Here is a 24,031-nt window from a genome sequence, read left to right as displayed (position 1 = left end):
AATGACTGCCTTACTTGTAGATTTATAAATGACTGTCTTACTTGTAGATTTATAAATGTCTCTTTTTCTTCTTAAAAATAAGTTTCTGGACTTTAACATTAAGGATGTGCTATTAATTCCTTCTAAACAATTTTGTCTATTTATAACAATATACTTTAAATGTTCAGGAATTTAATGTTAATTAAGAATGTCATTTGACTGTAATCTAAACCATCCAAGAGTAGGAAATACCAACAGCTAATGCACACACACTGTATAGATGCATATTATTTAAATTAGTAAACGTTATCTTTCAAAATGCAATTAGAACTCATTGATTTGGCCTGTTCTTTAATCTGTTTGAAAATTTCTCAAAGCAAAAGACATAAAAATAAAATTCCTATCAATATAAGTCATATATATTCTCACACCTTCCTAAAGAAAATCCAGGTGGTCCGTCTGTTTGTCGCACTAGTCTTCTTCCTAAAACTCCTTTTACAATCTGTTGGAATATGATTGATGGGGTCTTGTTGATGTGCAATAAAGTTTCAGAATTTACAATCTGTTGGAATATGATTGATGGGGTCTTGTTGATGCGCAATAAGGTTTCAGAATTTACAATCTGTTGGAATATGATTGTTGATGTGCAATAAGGTTTCAGAATTTACAATCTGTTGGACTATGATGGTGTCTTGTTGATGTGCAATAAGGTTTCAAAATTTACAATATCTCATCCTGGAGGGCCAAAAATCTGGTTCCAAGGTCTCCTCCTATAACTTGGTTCCAAGGTCTCCTCATATAACCTGGTTCCAAGGTCTCCTCATACATTTTACACAAATAGCTAAATCATCTTTGATTTGATATGCTCAATTTGATACTTAACGTATATAGATATGTTAATTATAGAAATATGAAATATCTTTTGTGGTCCCTTCACTATTTATCCCGAGGTACCAGTTTGAAATAGTATTTGATATAAAAATCATTTCTTGCTTTTTAATCTTCAGTGTATCCTGAATTATTTTCTCAAATATAAATGTTTGGTGAGTGAATGACGAGTAAACAGTGAACAAATGCATAAAGAGTGCAGAGCACGAAGTGAGCACAAATGCAAACACAAAGTGTGAACGGTGAATGCAAAGTAAACACAAAATGAACTATTTATTCAAAATATCTTAGGTGTTTTCCTCGCATTGTAATTATTAAAAAATCAGGTACTAAGAAAAAATATAAATTAACTTTTGTATAAATAAGTAGAAAAAAATTTAGAGTGCTGACATCATCTGACTTAGATTTAAAATTATCAAATATTGTTTCCTAATTAAGAAAGAATAAACACCTAGCTACATGTATGTAATGTCATGAGAAAGAAGCATAAATTTATATTTGTTTCCTACAAGGTAAATATTTATTTAAAAAGAGCATACAATTAATCATCAGGGGTAAAAAAAAGAATTCAAGAATTAGTTTTGCATATTTAGGGCAAGTAAAATTAATTAGTAGATTATCATTCAAACTTCACAAAAAAATGGGGTGGGTGGGAGGATTTTATTTTTTATTTTTCGCCATGGTATTCTTGACCTCGAAAATGCCTTCTCTCATTGAGAAAAGGCTTTATAAATCATAATTACATGTGTATTTGGGTTTCTAAAAGGCAATGTGAAACAAAGTACGTTTACGATACCGGACCGGACATATAAATATCCGGAAATCGTAATTTTGAAAAATAAAAAAAATCGGGGCGGGGTGATTTTCGAGGGGCGGGCGGGAATGATAATAGAGCTACTAATTAATTTTACCTGGCCTTTCAACTAAAATTTTATGCACTGCTGCATTGTAGCATGTAGTCATTCCCATTGGACTTATTATATATAACACTTCTACACACTAATGAACTGTATTTGTTAATATTATTTCAAAACCTATTCCTAATCAATTAAAAATGCCTTAAGTCAACATTCTTATTTATTCTTTATTTATAATCAATTAGTATTGTTTATTTTCTGTCATGCTGTTTTAGATTTTTTTTTTAAATTTCAATGATTTGCTCAAGAACAGGTGTATTAATTGAATGCAATGATTTAAATTTTGATTTTTATTTCAATGATTTTTTCAAGAACAGGTGTATTTGAATGCAATGATTTACATTTTGGGCCACAAGTTTTGAAAATTCTTCTGAAATCATTTGTTGACTCAAAAATAGGAAAGAAGCAGAAAGGGGAACTGCATCTAGTTCCACTATAGTTTCCAATATATATTTAATCAAAATAACGTACAGTACATGTATTAAAGGGACATTTATCAATATTGAAATACTAAATTTAATATTATATCATAATAAATACTTTGCATCATATAAATCATGTATAATAAACAAGAGGACCATGGGCCACATTAATTACTCTGACGAAAAAGCAGTTATACGTTTTCACACAAGATTATTTTGAAGCAAAGCATCAAATCGGCTGCCAAAATCTTAAATATTTTAAATTATTTCCAAAGAAACACAGAAATTGTAATATGAAATTTTTTATTTAAAAATGGAAACAAAATTAAGTAACAATTGTGAATTTGAATACTCACTTTTCAAAAAAAAAGAGCATTAATATGTAAGAGCACTTAAGAGTTTTCAAAAAATTATAAATATATGAAGTATAATTTTTTTAAGTTTCAATATTAGATGTGCCTGCATGGTTAAAATTGCAGCAGAACCTCATTACACTAAGATGGCTTATTTAAGTCCCTCACGAAGCCATCATGATTTTACCATTGAAAGAGGGATACAAATTCTCAATTATCTTCTAGGAGTTTTTGGTGAATTTTTTTAGGGGGGGGGGGGGGGGTGATGAAAAGGTTGGGGTTTTATTTTGTTTTGTTTATTTTGCGAATATAAAATTAAAACCCAAACTTTACTTTGATTTGATGCATGATAAAGAATATCTAATAAAACCTGCAGAGAAGATTCAGGAAAATTTTTATGAAAATTATAACAGACTTTTGTTAATATTCTTTAAAAAATATATTTATGAAAATTCTAATGGTCTTTTGTTAACATTTTTAAAAAAGTATATTTATAAAAATTCTACTGGTTTTTTGTTAATATTCTTTAAAAAATATGTTTATGAAAATTATAACAGTCTTTTGTTAATATTCTTAAAAAAATATATTTATGAAAATTCTAATGGTCTTTTGTTAACATTTTAAAAAATATATATTTATGAAAATTCTAATGGTTTTTTGTTAATATTCTTAAAAATATATGTTTATGAAAATTATAATGATCTTTGTTAATATTCTTTAAAAAATATATTTATGAAAATTACAATGTATAATGTTTTTTTGTTAATATTTAAAAAAAAATATGTTTATGAAAATTATAATGGTCTTTTATTAATATTCTTAAAACATACATATATATATATGAAAATTATAATGGTCTTTTGTTAATATTCTTAAAAAGATATATTTATGAAAATTATAATGGTCTTTTGTTAATGTTTTTAAAAAAAATATCTTTATGAAAATTATAATGGTTTTTTGTTAATATTTTTAAAATATATATTTATGAAAACTATGATGGTTTTTTGTTATGTATGAAAATTTTAATGGTTATTTGTTAATATTTAAAAAAAAATAATATTTATGAAAATTGAAATGGTCTTTTGTTGATATCTAAAATATATATATATATATATATATATTTATGAAAATTATCATGGTTTTTTGTTAATATTTCTAAAGAAATATTTATGAAAATTATAATGGTCTTTTTGTTAATATTTAAAAAAAATATTTATGAAAATCATAGTGGTCTTTTGTTAATATTCTTTTTTGAAATATATCTAATAGTATGAAAAATATAAGTGTTTTGTTAATATCTTTTTTTTTTTATGAAAATCATTATGGTTTTTTTTTCTTTTGCTAATATCTTTTTATTTTAAAAATATCAATTTTATGAAAATTATAATGGTTTTTTGTTAATATTTTTAAAATCTACCACTAAAATCTAAGAAACATGCCATTTGGAAAAAAGACATATTAACGGTAAATAATGGACAAAATATTTTTTTTAAAAATTGAAATGAAATGACCAAATTTCAGAAATATTGTTATTTTTTAGATACGAACAAAACCAGAGAAAAAAGTACTGATCCTGATCAAGATTAATAAAAACTACTTAAAAATCATGTTGTTGCTAATTTTTAATGCGATTTTCATTATGAAATTAGTTTCCTTTATAAATTCATTTAATTTGCAAATCATTTTACATCAGGGACATGTAGTTTTCTGATTGCAATGTTCTCTATGACTTAATTACATTGATCGGGCATGGTTCAAATTTGAAAAATCACATTATTTCTAAATTTTGGCTGCATGATTTCATTTTAAATTCTTTTGAAAATTATTTGTCCTATATATCTTTTTTCTAACTGGCATGACTTTTAAAAAATCTTAATCACATTTTTAAAAAAAAAATTACAAATGATATTTTCAATGTTTTCATGAATATTTTTATTTAAATCATGAGAATTTTGAGTATTTTAGGCTTGTTTCAAATACATATTCATACTATGCATCAAATCACAGCAAAATTTGGATTCTAAACTAAATTTACAAACAGAGCACCTTTTTCATCATTCTGCAAAAATTACAAAAAAATTCATATGAAATAATTGAGAGCCAGTATCACTCACTCCATGGTGAAATCATACGTCATACAATGTTTTTTAATTAGTCATTGAATGTAATTTTTGTGTAATGTTCCACCTTAAAATCAATCATTTTAAAATGCAGCGGGTGCACCTCAAAAGATCTTAAACTTACTAGTGCTACATTCAACATGTGTATCAGGATATATTCCGAGAAAACATAAAAAATACGGATGTCACCCAAAGAAAACAATGTAGACACAGGGAGCCAACAGTGTTATCCACAAAATACATCCACTTCTCCTGCGACTGATAATGAGAAATATTGAATTACAGTGTTATCCACAAAATACATCCACTTCTCCTGCGACTGATAATGAGAAATATTGAATTACGGTTCAAACTTGGCCACTTAGATCACGATGTTAACAATCTTGAATTCACTAATATTAAAGGCTATTTGCTTTTCAATGAGACACATTGTATCTATGTGGGTTTTCAGAGGCTCTGTGTGAAATGGAATCTGGGCCCCTGAACTATGTGAGCTTGCTAAAGTACTCATGTGGTTCTTGGGAAGGTTTCTAAAGAATACTCCTATATATTCATATGTAAACATTGAACCCCCATTGTGGTACAAAATTTAGGCACAGGGAAACATTTGAAGTTGAATCTTAATCACAAAACGAAGCTTCTATGCAAGTGGTTAAAATAAAATGTTTTAAACATCCCACCTTGTTTTCACTATGGTAATTGATTTGGAAAAAGGAGGTGGGGGTGGTCCTTCCTTTTAAGAAAAATAAAATCTTTTAATTTTTCTCAAAAATGCTTTGTGCTATTTGCCAAGTTTAACTGAAATTGATCCAGTTTTCAGTCAAAATGTGAAAAGTGTAGGTGACAGTTAATCAGAAAGGCTCGATCAGCACTAGAAGGTCATGTGAACTATAAGAAAATTCCCATTAGTGTCACCCATCATGTACGAGATCAAACTTCATTTATACGTCTGAAGCAGTTACTGATAAAAGTTTGCATTTATACTTATAGTCTTCAAATTTCAGGAGCAATGCCAATATATAGATATACTTTTTTTTTTTAATGAAAAAGTATTAGGAGGTGGAAGGAGCTTACAATGTTTTTTTTTTTTAAATTATTATCTGCAGTTTTTCTCACAGATGGAATAAACTGATCAATCTCTTGTCATCACACATGCAGTAAAAATCAACATACATAAAACAAACGTTAGGAATGCGACTTATTTTGAGAGGAGAAGTACGTAGGAAGAAATATTGATAACGTAAATTAAAAATGAATTATATAATTATGGCATATGATGAGGTACACAAATGGAAACCCTAAAATAGTCATGTCATCAAAATGGTCGAGCACTCAGTGGTGTATGTAAGCTTACATGTAATACAACACCTATTTTTTACTTATATTCAATTAACAACTGTGGTGAAGCTTATAATAGGGACATTACTTTCCGTCATAAACCTTTTTGATTAAGTCTAAGACTTGCATGTGTAGAGAATGCATAATATGTCATCAATCCTTCAAAAATAGCAAAAACAAAACTGTGTAGCAATTAAGCTTGTATTCATATTCTATGTGCCTGTAGGTAATGATTGGATAATTGTGTGTTGTTGGTACAACCTCTCTGTGTATATTAAGCAACCAGCGTAAATCAGATAATAACAAAAAATGAACAACGCCATGGACAGAAATAGATTTATTAGATAAACCAGGTGATTTTTTTTTCTCTTCTGAATTCCAGCACACAGTCATATTCATTGGTGCAGTGGTCATAACCATTCTACCACTGATCACCGCTACCTTGCCTACCGTCAGAGAATGGCTGCCAGAGCACGACAACACTGACACCAGTATTATGCTGTCCAAGAAAAGCAGAAACCCCGCCCAACAAAGTGCGATGACCGAGTACGCCAGACAATGGACCTGTCATTCAATGGTGAGCTGGAGGGACTTGGGGTCTGGCCACTATCCTCAATTCATTCAAGAGTATCGCTGCACCGCTGGGCCTTGCTGGTACGGACATTTTTCGTGTGTACCTCAACATTACACAATCAAAGTCCTGTCAAATCGGTGGAACGAGACTGACAATACAGTCTCATCAATCCCTGGATTTCGCCATTGGAGATTAATTAGTATTAGAGCAGTTGTAGGCTGTGTCTGCAGGGTTCAGTGAAATCTTACACATGTAATCAGGGTTTAAACTTTTCTCAAACTAAATCAGCAATGCACACCTCCTATACAATTTCAAATTTAAGTGCCCAATCATAGGCTTATAATAGCTCACAACTCACATACATAGGCTTAATAGCCCACAACTCACATACATAGGCTTAATAGCTTGCAACTCACATACATAGGCTTAATAGCTTACAACTCACATATATAGGCTTAATAGCTCGCAACTCACATACATAGGTTTAATAGCTCACAACTCACATACATAGGTTTAATAGCTCGCAACTCACATACATAGGTGCTAGCCCACAACTCATTAATAGCTCGCAACTCACATACATAGGCTTAATAGCTTGCAACTCACATACATAGGCTTAATAGCTCACAACTCACATACATAGGTTTAATAGCTTACAACTCACATATATAGGCTTAATAGCTCGCAACTCACATACATAGGTGCTAGTCCACAACTTACATACATACATAGGCTTAATAGCTCGCAAATCACATACATAGGTGCTAGCCCACAACTCATTAATAGCTCACAACTCACATACATAGGCTTAATAGCTCACAACTCACATACATAGGTTTAATAGCTCACAACTCACATACATAGGCTTAATAGCTCACAACTCACATACATAGGTTTAATAGCTCGCAACTCACATACATAGGTTTAATAGCTCACAACTCACATACATAGGCTTAATAGCTCACAACTCACATACATACATAGGTTTAATAGCTCACAACTCACATACATACATAGGTTTAATAGCTCACAACTCACATACATACATAGGCTTAATAGCTCACAACTCACATACATACATAGGCTTAATAGCTCACAACTCACATACATAGGCTTAATAGCTCACAACTCACATACATAGGCTTAATAGCTTGCAACTCACATACATAGGTTTAATAGCTCACAACTCACATACATAGGTTTAATAGCCCACAACTCACATACATAGGTTTAATAGCTCACAACTCACATACATAGGTTTAATAGCTCACAACTCACATACATAGGTTTAATAGCTCACAACTCACATACATAGGTTTAATAACTCACAACTCACATACATAGGTTTAATAGCTCACAACTCACATACATAGGTTTAATAGCTCACAACTCACATACATAGGTTTAATAGCTCACAACTCACATACATAGGCTTAATAGCTCGCAACTCACATACATAGGTTTAATAGCTCACAACTCACATACATAGGTTTAATAGCTCACAACTCACATACATAGGCTTAATAGCTCACAACTCACATACATAGGTGGTAACTACAGAGTTTGTACAGCTTGCTGGTTCTTGGGATTTGACAAAAATAATCACTGCCTAACAATGACATATGAACAGTAGCTGGTAATACTGACATAAAACGTGACAAACTGAAAGCGACATCTTGAAGAATTCAATATTACCATGTGGGTGAGCAAGTTAAGTGATTTTATAAACATACAAGATATTTTAGTACTTTGATGAGGTGGCAATTTAAGTGCCAAGTTTAAACCCTGAAACTAATCACTCCTATTCAGTATGTCTGACATATAAAGTATGTACATACAACTTGGTTCTTTCTCTTTTCTTTCAAATCTGAAGTATGTTATCATTTTCCCCATGTGTAATATGTCCTAGGATATATCCAGACACCGGTTATATCTTTATAAAGAAAACGGAATGATGCAGTGCCTGAAATGTTCAGCTATACCCTGATCAAACGGTAAACTGTCACTGAGTGAAATAATAAACAATAATCAACAATCACTGACTTAGTGAGAGAATGTTTAAGTGAAGGTGAATTATATACATACCGGTACCGTACAGTGTACAGTACTACACAGGAACAAGGACTTCCCTAATAATTATTTCTGTGTCAAATGATGACACAAATAACTATACAGTCATTTACGAAGATTATAGCACTAACAGCCCTCTGTGATGTACCTCCTGTAGTTTGACATTTCTTTCAAATAATTTTTTGACACATACTAATGGATAATTTTTACCTGATGCAAATTTTTACTAATTTTTCGACATTGGTAAATTTGTAAAGTTTAACATTCTTCACAAAACAGTCCTTTTGGTTACATTATTTTACAACATTTTTACAAAATAGTCCTATTTTGGTTACAAGCTAAACCCCGCAGACTGCAGATTGAAGTAGTATTTCTATATTTCTGACCACTTTTCATGCCACATGAATTATGATGGGAATTTTAAAGGGAACGTATGGTCAAAAATCAAATTTTGATATGTGAAAACTGGTACCATGCAGACAACAAAATCTAGCATAGAAAAAATAATTGCTGTTGATAACAAGATTTAATCTGTCATTTACACTGAAAACTGAGCTGAATGGGAGAATCTCTTATCATGGCGGCTGATGACGTGTATGCGGCAATTCATTACAACTGCTGTGCCTATAGCACTAAATGGGTTACAGAGTATCTATAATCTAAATGTCGGGAGTGCAAGCGAAATTTTGCACTGTGGTCAAAGGAAAAGGAATACATGTATCTACCTTTTAGCATCCCTGATCTCCCCCCCCCCCCCCTAAAAAAAACTATGAACATTGTGCAATAATTGGATACATAACCTTGGAAATGAATCTTTTGTTTTTGAACGGCATTTTGAGAAAGAGTCTTTTAAAGAGGATATCAGGGTAAGTACCAGTTATATTTGCTTTTTACTCAGTAAATACTAATAATTCTTAATGTGTATAACCAGAGTTTATTTACAACAAACTTTTACTTATATAATAATTTTCTAATTTAATCTATCCTTATCCAGTGAACATTTTGTACAGCCTAAATATGAAGGGATGGGTAAACACTGCTTTTTAAATATTCAAAGTTAAATTAATATCTATTTAAGTTAAGATATTGGGATACACACCAAAACCTATTAAAAAGAAGATGCAGTAACTAAAATATTTGATGGCAGCAAGCCTAAGAAATAAGAGAAAATAGCTCAAAAAGATGAGGAAAAGCAGGATACATGTAATACTTTCAAAAATCATCACAGCACTAGCACATTTTGTATTATACTATTGTTTTTAAAGAAATTGAAAATGTACAAGTAAACAAATGAAGTATAGTATATATGAAGTATAGTATATATGAAGTAAGTATATATAATTAATTAGTCATTATTTTTCAGCTAATCCATTTTCTTTTGGAAACCAATGAAAACTCATATGCAGAACCTATTGACCAACCTGGACTATCAGCATCTAAGGAAACAGGTAATTTGATGCACTTCTCTATTAAATGATTAACAAAGTTTTACAACCAAGGTCATTTTAATTCCCCCTGTGCAGTTAATCTCTCAAGTCTTGACATTTACGTGGCAATTACTGCAGGGGTGTAGTGATAATCAACTGATTTGTGCTGTATACAGGTTCACATTGTAAGATTCTCTTGTAAACAGATGTACTAATAAATCAGAAAGAGAGAAAACTACTATGAAAAATAAACTCTTTGTTGTGTGAAATACATGTACATGTACATGCACTTTCATGAAAATTCATTACTAAAGTTATAAAGTAATGGTTTGATTTCATTTTTATATTTTCAGCTCAATGAAGACATGAATAGTGACAAAAATATCCCACTCTCAATCCATATTGAAGAATAAATCAACTTTGTGCAACATATACAGATATAATTGCCCAGTCATTGTCCATCATATGTGCTAAGGAATGTTCAAGTGAAGAATGAAGAAGTGAAGATAATGAACAATCTTGTATAAAGAATACAAAATTAAAAGTTTAAGAATTAAGAGAGTCGTTTTCATCAATTTACCCCAATGCACTAGTGTTTTCATTTGAAGCTGCTAATAATTCCTCTTCATTATAATCAGGCTCATATTGATATCCTTTGCAGTCAGACATGATCAGATGCTTTCAGAGAGGCAATTGCCCGGTATACGTCATAAACAGATGGGATTGTGGGAAATATCTTAAAGAGCGATAACTTTATCTTGCAAAATGGCAGCCTCCAGCAGATAATTTGTAGCTATATTTAATAGCCGATTTTTACACAACAGATTACAATCAAATGGAAATAACCAATGGACTTAATTACTAATTATTTAGTATTTGAAATGTGAAAATATTTTTTTATACCCTACGTTCCCTTTAATACAAAGCTAAACCCCGCGGACTACAGCAGTAGTATTTCTGTATTTCTGAACATTTTTCATGTCACATGAATTATGATGGGAATTTTAATACAAAGTCATTTCAAATCAGTACAGTAGAACCTCATATTTATGTTTTTTATTTTTTTATGATAAAATGTAATACTAGGTGTTAAAAATATCTTATTCTTTTTTTATTATTTATGTAATGTACACATACACATAGATAAAATACTCATGGTTGAACATGTGTTGGTATGAACAGAGGCCTGTATTCAGATCCCAGTCTGGTCTCTCAAAGGAAAGAATACAAAGTCAAAACTGGAGACCAACACCTTAAGGTTTGCAGAAGGAGTGAACTCCATGTGGTACTCAAGAGTGGAAACTTGAAGAAATAGAAAAGATCGCCAACACAGCATGAGAATGTTCTGTTGAATTTATTTGGTTGACCGGTTTTGACCTTGGAAATCTTGTCATCAGAACAATTATATATTAAGGAGGTACTCTACATCATCATAATGGCTGACTTCCTTTAAAAACATGGACAAAAAAATTGATATCAGCAATATTTGACTTTTCTTTTTCAATTTAAATACCTAGCCGAGTAGCTCAATTAGAATACTGGCTGCTGAACTGTAGGTCGCAGGTTCGAGTCCAGCAGGGGTTTCAAATTTTTTTCAGATTATCTTCTACTAAAACTGGGGTTTTTTTTGACAAAATTAAGTAAATTTGAAATTTTCAACTTCAAAATATTGTTGTACATGTACATATCCTCCACTTTTCATCTACATCAAATTTCTCTGGTGTAGCATACCTCCTTAAGTGAATTTACTGAAGTAAAACATGTGGCTGATGCTGCTATAAACAAGGAAAATTGCTGGGAGTTGTACATTATGCAGAGTACAATGAATTGATCAGGGATGATCTGACATTTAATGGAGAGGGGGTTGGAATGTGGTACTAGTCAGACCGTCTTGGACACTGGGGATGGACAGGTATCTCAGTTAGAACACCTGGCAGGAGATTCAGAGGCCCCAGTTTCCAATCTTACTCTGGTCGGGCTCCTTCCTTATCTCTGCCCTCCCATTACATACGTAAATCTTGGTATTATCTCTGCCCTCCCATTACACACGTAAATCTTGGTATTATTTCTGCCCTCCCATTACACACGTAAATCTTGGTATTATTTCTGCCCTCCCATTACACACGTAAATCTTGGTATTATTTCTGCCCTCCCATTACACACGTAAATCTTGGTATTATTTCTGCCCTCCCATTACACACGTAAATCTTGGTATTAGGCATTAATCTAAGTACTGACGCATTACCGAAAATGGTTATCTATACATTAATAATAAATACATATTAAAACAATTTACAAAAAATATTAATCATCTATGATTTTCATACAGAATGAGGTTTTTACGCCATTAGTGTGATCATAAAAATTACACATGCTTGCAAAATTGCCATTCTGAAACACAGTCTGTTTCATTCATTATTTCACAGTATCAACAGAATAGAACTGGCACAGGCTGTATTAATGCATTTGACAAAATGTTATGCAATATTACAGTTTTATTCTGATAAGGACTAAATACAAACCTTATCCCCCCCATTATCAGGGGTTATAAGTTTTGAAAAATAATCCACTATTTTTCCTTTTCTCCATGATCGGAAACGTTTTGCACAGAACTGTGAATTGACGAACAAAGACAATATGTTTTAAAGAAGGGGTCATGATTTATCTAAAATTTGAAAATTTAGGGAGGAGGAGGGGCATGCACAGGTGCCCCCCCCCCCCCTTAAATCTGCCACTGAATATGGATCAGACAACTTGCATCACATTGCCATTAGACTGCCAATGGACAAATTTACACATAACACACACAGATTTACACATAAAACACAGATTTACACATAAAACACACAGATTTACACATAAAACACACAGATTTACACATAAACACACAGATTTACACATAAAACACAGGTTTACTAATACTGAGTGACACTTGAACTTATTTCCAGTTCAGTATTCAAGATAAGATTGATTGAAGTACAGCATGCAATTATTTCTGTTCTGACATTGCTGTAGACCCCTGGCAAAGAGGACACCACTCTGCTAGCTTTATAAACGTGACAAGAAAACGTTGGACTTGCTTTGAGGACACCACTCTGCTAGCTTTATAAACGTGACAAGAAAACGTTGGACTTGCTTTGAGGACACCACTCTGCTAGCTTTATAAACGTGACAAGAAAACGTTGGACTTGCTTTGAGGACACCACTCTGCTAGCTTTATAAACATGACAAGAAAACGTTGGACTTGCTTTGAGGACACCACTCTGCTAGCTTTATAAACGTGACAAGAAAACGTTGGACTTGCTTTGAGGACACCACTCTGCTAGCTTTATAAACATGACAAGAAAACGTTGGACTTGCTTTGAGGACACCACTCTGCTAGCTTTATAAACGTGACAAGAAAACGTTGGACTTGCTTTGAGGACCCTGTTGCAGCTTTATCAACCACGACATGCATGCTTGACTTACCTCTCTTCCCGTTCAATGATTCTCAGAGCTGTGACGATCAGAGTGGGCTCCCTCCTCACGGACATCAGAGTCCTCTGTATAATCACCCACAGCTGTTTACCCAGCTGCTCCGATAACTTGATTACATCTCGGAAATATTTTTCCAAAGTCTGTCAAAAAATAAAAGGGAATTGTTTGAAATACATGTATGTTTACGGATTTAAGTTTGAGTGAAGTATCCAGCTTATAGCCCTTGCATTATATCGTGTATATTCAACAACGAAACGTCAACCAATGATGCCATTCAAAACATTATGTTAAAACAGTATTAGCAATATCAAACAGATGATAAAGTTAATATATTGAAGGAAAAACAGGTGGTTCTTGTACAGGTGAATCTTAATGGCTCGAAGTTTGATATCAAAGTTCTCAATCTCTCAAAGAGAAGTCTTGGTGCCAATTTTTCTCTCCATGTAATTAAGCAATCTCTCAAACTTTCACAATCTGACTAAGTAAAGACCTATATTATAAATATATTCAGTAGCTTTGTTATCAAGAGAGGAAGAATCCTACTGATTTTGGGGTCAAAGGTCACTACCAGACATCATAGAAACTTCACATGTAGCTTTGTTATTAAGAGAGGAAGAATTCTATAGATTTTGAGGTCAAAGGTCAAAGTCACTACAGGACTTCACAGAAAAAGCTTGTAGAGCTCTAAGACTTGTAAACAAGATTATTAGTGTCATTAGCATTATTGTCAGTGTATAATTTACATTATTATCAGTGGCTGCTGAGGTTGTTTATAAAGCTCAAACATCAGGTCATCTCTGGATGGTAACTTACATTATTATCAGTGGGATTCTGCTGAGGTTCAAACATCAGGTCATCTCTGGACGGTAACTTACATTATTATCAGTGGGACTCTGCTGAGGTTGTTTATAAAGCTCAAACATCAGGTCATCTCTGGATGGTAACTTACATTATTATCAGTGGGATTCTGCTGAGGTTCAAACATCAGGTCATCTCTGGACTGTAACTTACATTATTATCAGTGGGACTCTGCTGAGGTTGTTTATAAAGCTCAAACATCAGGTCATCTCTGGACTGTAACTTACATTATTATCAGTGGGACTCTGCTGAGGTTGTTTATAAAGCTCAAACATCAGGTCATCTCTGGATGGTAACTTACATTATTATCAGTGGGACTCTGCTGAGGTTGTTTATAAAGCTCAAACATCAGGTCATCTCTGGACTGTTCCAAGTCTGTTAAGCTACAAATACATCAAAATTATGTTCATCTCTGTTATTATACTTTCATGTAATTTAGTCCACTGGTCGAGAAACATTTGGAAAAACATCTTGCTACCCTCTGAAAACAGAAAGCACACCCATAAGCAACACGAACCAATACTTGACAAGGGGTGATGCTATAAAAATTATCATGTGTGCACAGATTATGCGCATACATGGGAAAATGGATGTTTACAACCGTCAAATCAAGATTAACCGTTACAAGTAACAAATGAGAAGTTAGATTTTGCTTCATGTTAACTGTTTTTTGAAATACGTTACGAAATGTTAACGCTTGGCGATATGTTTTTTATCACTCTATTACGACAACTGAAAACTTCATTTAATGGCCTTAAACCTGAGTGTTTTGCTTTGTTTAACATATACAAAGTCTAATAGATGTATCAGTATAATTAAACAAATCGTACCTATAGTTAAGGTTAAAATTTAAGGTTTTTACCCACAGAAACCATTATCATTTAATAACTTTTAAAGTGATGACTTAACAATGATGCTGATTGGATGAAAAATTCATTTGATTTCTAAGTAAAAAAGAAAAATTTTGTTCGTCATTCATCTGCACTAAGTATGCGGGACTACTTTTCTCTGGAATGCATCTTCCCCGTTCTAATTTTAGTGCTATTTATAGAACGAGAATTTCCACACAAGCATTATAAACGAAAAGCATTCATTTGATTTTTGTTTTTTATAGCTATCAAAAATAAACACAACCAAAGATATGAATAAAATACAAATTGATTTAAAGAAACAACATGCATAGGCCTAGTGATGACGTTGCAGAATAGTCAACTTGATGATGTAGACCATTGACTGGTAGAAGTCGACAAATTACACGAGTTCCCGGTACGTATCGTCTGCTTTACGAGTTTGATAGCATGACGGAACAAGCAGCGAATTTTGATTTGGGAGATATTAATGAAATTGAACTGTGTTATATGGGGCCCAGTCAATGAGTGCATTTTAGATGAAGAGGTGTTAAGTTTTTTACTTGATGTTGAATTGGAGCCGAGTTGCATTCCACCGTTCTTACAACAAAACAAGTGTTCAATGTCTCCCTCAACACAATGCAGCATACATTCAGTTACCACTTGTTCTCTTCCTTTACATTTAATTCAGCTTTTAACCATTGCGCCTTTAATTTGGCATATAATCCATTTAATTCTGCACAGTAACTGTACCTGACCTGAATGCACAGTCATGCCGTTTTGTTGTTGTTTTCATTGTTACATATATGTATTCCTACGCGACCTTTCAAAAACGTCAATTCAAGCTTTTTGATGGGAGAAACTATTTGTTCTATTTAAAAAAACATAATTAAATGATAAGAAATAAAACTTCTAATTCTTTGTTTGATGCATGTATCAAACCAAAAATTGGACGGAAAACTTCATCAATGCGCTGCTACACCCATTGATGAAGTTTTCTGTCCAATATTTCATTTGATACATGCATCAAACAAAGAATTAGAAGTTTCATTTCTTAAGTCAACCAATGCTGAGCCTTCTCTAGGTGCCCTCAACTACAGGCACTATCTATATGTCTTTTACTTGACTTTGTCTTAGACTTTTTTCTATGCATTGATCAAAACGAACAGCATATATTTCTGTAAATCTTATATATCACTATGTATATTTATGTAATCACTGATTACGGAATTTTTTTGTTCTTTCCCTCTATCAAAAATTAATTATTGAATAACTTTCTACAAGTGAATATAGTTCTTTTTGATAACCATGTTTAGTTTTACAAAATAACTTTAATTTGATTTGCATATTGGATTTTTCACTCACACATCTAAAATCTTCACTCACACACCTAAAGTCTTCACTCACACATCTAAAGTCATCACTCAGACACCTAAAGTCTTCACTCACACACCTAAAATCTTCACTCACACATCTAAAGTCTTCACTCACACATCTAAAGTCTAAAGTCATCTAAAGTCTTCATTCACACATCTAAAGTCTTCACTCACACATCTAAAGTCTTCACTCACACATCTAAAGTCTTCACTCAGACACCTAAAGTCTTCACTCACACACCTAAAGTCATCACTCACACATCTAAAGTCTAAAGTCATCTAAAGTCATCACTCACACATCTAAAGTCTTCACTCAGACACCTAAAGTCTTCACTCACACATCTAAAGTCTTCACTCAGACACCTAAAATCTTCACTCACACACCTAAAGTCATCACTCACACATCTAAAATCATCACTCACACATCTAAAGTCTTCACTCAGACATCTAAAGTCTTCACTCAGACACCTAAAGTCTTCACTCACACATCTAAAATCATCACTCACACACCTAATGTCTTCACTCACACATCTAAAGTCTTCACTCACACATCTAAAGTCATCACTCACACATCTAAAGTCATCACTCACACATCTAAAGTCTTCACTCACACATCTAAAGTCTTCACTCACACATCTAAAGTCATCACTCACACATCTAAAGTCATCACTCACACATCTAAAGTCTAAAGTCATCTAAAGTCATCTCTCACACATCTAAAGTCTTCACTCACACATCTAAAGTCATCACTCACACATCTAAAGTCATCACTCACACATCTAAAGTCTAAAGTCATCTAAAGTCATCTCTCACACATCTAAAGTCTTCACTCACACATCTAAAGTCTTCACTCACACATCTAAAGTCATCACTCACACATCTAAAATCATCACTCACTGTTTGTGGGCTTGAAGTAGTTTTCCTTCATTTATCAGTTCCTCGGTTTTTCTGACAATTTCTGGTGCAGTAAATATGTGTTTGAGATTCTCCATGGCTGATGCAAGCTGCAGCAAAACAAAAGAATTCCAACATGTTGAAAAGAAAAATGAAATTCTAATAAAAGCCAGTACAAGAAAAAAATTTCCTTCAAAATCCAAAAGTACAACTAATTACAGTAAAATATCTCTATCTCGAAGTCCGAGGGACCTCGAAAAAACTTCGAGATATCCGGAGGTCCGAGATATCCAAAATCGATCTTGGATATTTTTTGAAGGAGGATATTTGATGAATAGTATGGGATTTGCATTATAAACAACAACCCCGTTGCCATTTCTTATAGTTTAATACAAGTTGATAAATTAATATTGTGGAATTTCAAAAACAAACATTTCGGTTTTTTTAATATATATATATAAACATCCAATTGAATTCACAATGTGTTTCAAAATTAAGATGATCATGCCTGTATGGTTACTTTAAGTTTACTGATGTCCAGGCTCGACTGGGATGTAGTTATTGCGTTGTAATGAAAGAACCTATCACGTAAGAAACAAAAAAGACGGATTTAAAAAAAAAAATCTTTTTTATGTTTATTAAATAAATTTTCGTGTTTTCTTTGTACTAGTTTTAATGATGAAGCGTGTGTTATTAAATGCATTATCGTTATTAAGAGCATTACCTTCAAGCGTACTTCGACGATTTTGTGCGTTTATCTAACCCACATGTTAATGATAGAGCATGTGTCGTTCAAAACACCATCCCTGGAATTGGGAATGTTAGTTCATAATTGGCGGTGAACTTTAGCCGTAATGTTGGAAGGCTTCACTAATCACCCAAGCTGTTGAACCATTTATTGTGACCTGGGTCTACTCAGAAAAGGCGAGCGTTGATTAGCGGTCATTAATCATAATTGATGTAGCCGCGGGTGTGAATGTGTGACTTAACGACGCCAGGTATGGTAAGCAGAGCGGAAAATCGACTGCACTCCGAGATAAACCAGGTGAATGTTTGGGTATGGGACCTTGAAAATACTTTGACATAAGCGGGGTATTCGAGATTACCGTGTTCGAAATATCAGAAGTTATTTTAATCATTTATATAGGGAAAACGGCCGGGACCGGCGGTCGACTTCGACTCAAGCGGGGTATTCGAGATAAAGCATATTCAAGATACAGATATTTTAGTGTAATTTACTTTTTCACAAGTTCATTGAGGAAAGAACTTGAATTGCATACAGAAAGTCAATAGATAAATATTTTGTATAGATGTCTAAAAATTCTAAATGGCAAGTACATGTATATAAAGGTATTGTGTGTCGCACCTGACAATATCTAGTGTTCTCCTTTTTCAGTTCCATCAGTTTTGTGTGTAGAGGGGAGATTGACCTGTAAGCCTCATCTACCTCATCAAGTCTGTTCAAATTAAAGACACGTGTTAGTCCCAAAGTTTACTGCAAATGTGTAGCCATATTATATCTTCCCCTAAACATGACATAAAGATAAGATTTTCAGACAAGAGATACCATTTTCCACTTTAATAATCTAATATGCAGAATTAATTAATAATATTCCACAAATTGTTACTGGATATACAGAACTGTACAAAAATCTGCTGATTACAGATTACAAAATCCATTATTTTTCAAGACATTTTATAGTACATATACCATGTACATGTATCTACATTTCCTTTGGTATCTTTGGGTTTAATGACGGCCATTTCCTCATGAATACACTGCAGTAGAAAACAGTGTGAACACAAATCTTGTTAAGTGTAGTTTGTCTACGGCTGGGAAATCCGAAAGAAATGAAAGTAGAATGTTAACATAAAATATAAATTTCAATTTTGGAAATATACGAGGGTATGAACTGCAACAGTCCATGGCAGTATACATTTCATGAAGCGCTAAGATGCTCCAAGAAGTATGCCAGCACAGTTCACACCCTCGTGTATTTTCAAAAATGAAATTTACATTTTTAATAACTAAATGTGTGGATTCTTGCATGTATACTTGGATTGAGGAAAACATCCAAATGATGTTACCTCTGTTTGATTTCATATACATCCTGAAGAGCACTCTGTAACTGGTTTAAACCAGTTCTGACTCCATCAAGCTGGGACTGCACTGCGGTTTTCAGCATCGTGTCCACAGAAGCCTGCGAATGGAAAACAGCCATATCAGTAATCAATTGATAAATCAATCAAGAAATGACTTTTATCTAATATACAAACATTGAACTAAAAATCCATATTATGGTTATAGTATCTGTGTATGAAAGCTTTCTGTTTGACATAAATCTGTCAAATTATCAGTATATAAAGGTCATTCCACAAATATATTTCTGCTCAGGCCAAACTGTGGCTGAAACAATTAAATAGAGAATGGGATACATTGTTCGCAGTGCAGCATGAGTTATTTCCCCCTGAATACAGGGGGCGCACAACACGATGGGGTCCTCAAGTGATTGTGTCATTATAAGGAATAGGTAAAGAATTTACTATTTTTGATTGTAATTAAATGCCAGTTAAGGAATTTTTGTAGAAATTAAGTGTAATTACTGACAAATGATATGACTGTACAAAATTCTAAGTCATTTATCATATTCATGTGTCCTGTATGTGGTTTTTCGCAGTCCACGGTGTTTCAGTTTAGATCAGAATAATAAGATTGAGTAATTCTTCATTACTACTTTTTACCAATATCATTGACTACCAAAAAACCGCAATGGATACGCCAGAAATTTCACATGCAACCTACGCATGCAATCATTAACTTGTAATCCTTTCACACTGTGGACAAAATACATTTGGTGTCAATGTTAAGTATATCGAATCTGTATCTCTAATGTAATTTTTCTGTTGAAATCTGTTTTTTAACGTACGCTAGTGATTCAATCTTTTGTGTAAATCAACTTAATAACCAAAAGTACACACAAAACATCATCAAGCACATAGCAAAAGAGAGAGAGAAGGGGGTGCCCTATTTTATTGACAATGTACTTTCTTTGTTATTGGGTCATGCTAAGATTGTTATATTTAACAAGCAAAGTTTGATCTATAGGTTGTCCCCTAGGGAGGGGGGAGGGGGGGAGGGGGGGGGGGTCTGGTGTATAACCTGTGAGCATAAAAGGATGAAAATCAAACCACAACAAACTTATTTCCTATGTGGTCAAAAACTAGAGAAACAAGTTAATGTTTTAAACTGTCAGACTCAAGGCTTGAAAATAACGGGTGAAACAATCTCAGATTTTTTTTTATTTCGTCTGTTCAATTTTTTACTGGTCTGGTAGATTTCTAAATTATCCCTAATCTACAGGATATGATGTCTGGTAGATTTTTATGCTCTTTCACCAACTCTGGAAATGTATATTCTATAAAGAGTTCTTCGTAAAATCGAATAAACTAAACTTTGTTATTATAAGAGATATGATACAGCTTGTTAAAACTCAGCCCAAAATAAAGATTTTGATACCGTAAGCTTTACAATACCCTATTTGTTGCTAAACTATTTTATCTGAAGCTTAGGACCCCATCAGTAAGCATGCCCCCTACTTCCAGTGTAAGGGCAGTAACTGCAAAAATGAAGGCCATTGTAAAATTACTCAATGACTGTTGATATTGCCTCCTAGTTATCAATTGTCAGCAACTAGCATTCTTCAAACCACCATCATTGCATTTTAAGGGAGGCAACTCTTGCAAATTTGATTTAATCCCATTTACAGTTACTTAGTGCAGTTCTACATTCACTGAGAATTTATTCGCAAACATTGCCGGACCTTTTGCGAATTAGATTGAATTTCAATGATAATTTTTATATACATCTACTCTTGCTTGTAGTATTTTATTTCTTCCTCTAAATCTTATGATTTCGTATCTGTCTATTCTTGCATGAAATGTTTTGTTTCTATTTTGTATTCTTTTGTTAATCTGTGATATGTCTGTGTATATGTGTACATGCATGTTATGTGTCTCTGTCTTTGATATATTTGATAGTCAGTTAAAAAGCTCTACAGACCTTGTGTTGGGTTCGTTGTATGTATATAGTACTGACTTTAAATAAAATTTACTCTACTTTTCTATCAATATTTATTTAATTTACCTTCTCTATCGATATTTACTTTACCTTTTTGCGGGAAATTCTTCTCTTGTATTGATCGACTCTTTCCAACTGCTCTGGTCGCTGTGAAGGAAACAGAAACACTATGATAAATTCTACTTTAATAGGATTAGACTAAGGGCTTGACCTCCATGTAGTTTGTGTATCAGTCGAATTCAAGGGATGAAACTAAGTATGAAAAACTTAATAAATTACTGAGCACATTCACTGATTTATCCCATATTAACAAAATGTTTCGAGCCTTACTATGTTCAACTCAGACATATCTCTAAACTGACGTATTCGCAATGTGTTTGTAATCTTATGACACTATACTTCCACAAATGACAAAAAAGAATATCAAACCAACTACATGTATTTTCTAAGTTTAAACTTGAAAAACAAGGATAAGAATAGTAAGATCATGAGTCTTTAAAACCTGCTGTTGATGCTAGTTTAAATAAACAAGATATTAGACCTAATCATGAAAATGTTCCATTATTAAAAATTTTCATATCCACTGGTCCGACAGGACAGTAAAAGTTGAACAGTAAACATTTAAGTTGATAGCCCAAGTGACCAGTGAATAAAAATAATTATTTCTAACCTTGACTATGCACATTTATTCAATCATCAAATAATTAAACCTAGGCTTCACTGTTGACAATTAATATACATGCTTCCCAGATCTTTTCCTTGCTTTCAAGAATGCATGTCACCATATAAAATTGAGAGTCAGGGAACCTCTTGTCACATTTTTTAAGTGTAACAGGAAGGGAGAAAATGCAACACACCAGACCAGGATTCGAACCCGGGCCTTCTGAATCTCTAGTCAGGTGTTCTACCAACTGAGCTAACTGGCCACCGGCGATCAAACCTGGCTGACAGCTACATTGCGATTTATGGGGCCCGGGTTCAAATCCGGATCTGGTCCATTGCATTTTCTCCCTTCCTGTTACATTTGGTGCCGTGGACCAGCCCCTGGAACTGACAGGTGAAAATATCTGCCAGGGGATTAAGATTCTGGCTAGAGATTCAGGGGGCCCGGGTTCGAATCCCGGTCTGGTCCGTTGCATTTTCTCCCTTCCTGTTACACAAGATACACATGTGTTAGTACTATATAAACAAGTATATGTAGATGTATAATGATCTATATGCAATTATGCAGATAGAATATCAACATAAATCCTATAACAGTGAATGAGCATTCTGCCTTTTTCATGATCATGAATAAAATCACTGTCACAGACAGGTTGGGAACACTTCCCCTATAGCGAGATATTTTCGCTAAAACGCGATTATCCCTCTCTAGCGAGAGTAAATATATCCCATACAACCGAGAAAAACACCTGTGGAATACAACTCTTCGTGTTTCACGTGAAAAGAAGAAAAAGTGCTAAAATGTGTGATGCTTCTGGAAATATATTAATCAAAACAAAAACACTCACGGTGTGTATTGGATTTCAGACTGCTTCTCTCTTACGCAGCAACTTTGATATGAAATTTCTTGACTATATTGTCAATTTCATAGAGACAATTCACTTCATGTTGAGTGTGTGTCGCACTTATTCAGCGTTGCATGGGATTTGCCATTATTTTCAATAAAGACACCAAAACACTAATGTTTATTTCTCGCTAAAGAGGGATAATCGCATTTTAGCGAGAATATCTCGCTATAGGGGAAGTGTTCCCAACCTGACAGACTCACCTCCAGTGCACTGAAGTGAAATCAAAGTTAGCCTACTTTCATTTTCAAATCTGTTTAATACCTGTAACAAATTTGCTATGTGTTTCTTGGCAGTTTCCTTGGCCTCCATTTCCATTCTTCCAAGATCCAGAGGAGCTGGAGGACTTAGAGTGGATTCTGCTGCCATTCTTGCTGTTATCGAAATCTTATAGGGCTTGTAAATGAATATTTGTAGGTTATCTGGAAATACAAGTGTTTTTATTTTATTTATATACCTGATTTATTTAAGTATCATTTCAAAAGCATAGAATTAAATAGCATACTGCCACAATTTCTTTCAAATCAATGACGACATGTGGGCGTAAACAAGTTACGAGCAGAGATATTTCGAACTGAAAACACGTACCGTGCACAACGCTTCCGCTTAAGATATTCTTTGTGCATTCTAATCAGAATGTAAGTAATTTACTAGTTGATTATGTCGCCTTGATTAAATCCGCTAAACATTGAAACGTCTATCTGTTTTCCATTTGTTTACATCATTCTTCACACTTCCGTTGTTCCCCCATTCTCGTGACCTCTCGCGTCTCACGTGATTACGTGTTATGCCAAGTAACGTAGGGTAACGTCAGAGAAGAGCGTGCAAATCACGACAAGTTGAG

General features: G+C 33.3%; 1 protein-coding gene and 2 long non-coding RNA genes across 4 annotated transcripts in view; 2 read left to right on the top strand and 1 right to left on the bottom strand.

Annotated features, from left to right (window-relative positions):
* Positions 1 to 8,431, top strand: part of LOC125646893 (uncharacterized) — an 8,786-nt gene extending 355 nt beyond the window's left edge. The window contains exon 2 of the long non-coding RNA XR_008796216.1: positions 6,400 to 8,431. This is a non-coding gene — a long non-coding RNA (uncharacterized LOC125646893). The remainder of the gene's footprint in view (positions 1 to 6,399) is intronic.
* Positions 1 to 23,981, bottom strand: part of LOC125646866 (exocyst complex component 3-like) — a 75,995-nt gene extending 52,014 nt beyond the window's left edge. For both annotated transcript variants that reach the window (XM_048873448.2, XM_048873449.2), the window contains exons 1-8: positions 23,776 to 23,981; positions 23,452 to 23,609; positions 21,710 to 21,766; positions 19,630 to 19,742; positions 18,908 to 18,998; positions 17,545 to 17,651; positions 14,725 to 14,806; positions 13,557 to 13,705 (exon numbers count right to left, since the gene is read on the bottom strand). In XM_048873448.2, the coding sequence (XP_048729405.1) occupies positions 13,557 to 13,705; positions 14,725 to 14,806; positions 17,545 to 17,651; positions 18,908 to 18,998; positions 19,630 to 19,742; positions 21,710 to 21,766; positions 23,452 to 23,556 (704 nt within the window). In that variant the 5' untranslated portion in view covers positions 23,557 to 23,609; positions 23,776 to 23,981. The remainder of the gene's footprint in view (positions 1 to 13,556; positions 13,706 to 14,724; positions 14,807 to 17,544; positions 17,652 to 18,907; positions 18,999 to 19,629; positions 19,743 to 21,709; positions 21,767 to 23,451; positions 23,610 to 23,775) is intronic.
* Positions 9,432 to 10,645, top strand: LOC130047163 (uncharacterized). Its single transcript, XR_008796213.1, has 2 exons — positions 9,432 to 10,109; positions 10,442 to 10,645. It is a non-coding gene; the product is annotated as an uncharacterized LOC130047163 (long non-coding RNA).
* Positions 23,982 to 24,031: the final 50 nt, after the last annotated feature.

Source organism: Ostrea edulis, chromosome 6, assembly GCF_947568905.1.
Source record: "Ostrea edulis chromosome 6, xbOstEdul1.1, whole genome shotgun sequence".
In the NCBI taxonomy this organism is placed as follows: domain Eukaryota; kingdom Metazoa; phylum Mollusca; class Bivalvia; order Ostreida; family Ostreidae; genus Ostrea; species Ostrea edulis.
The sequence above is the reverse complement of the archived record's forward strand: the minus strand, read 5'-3'. Positions and strand labels throughout refer to the sequence as shown.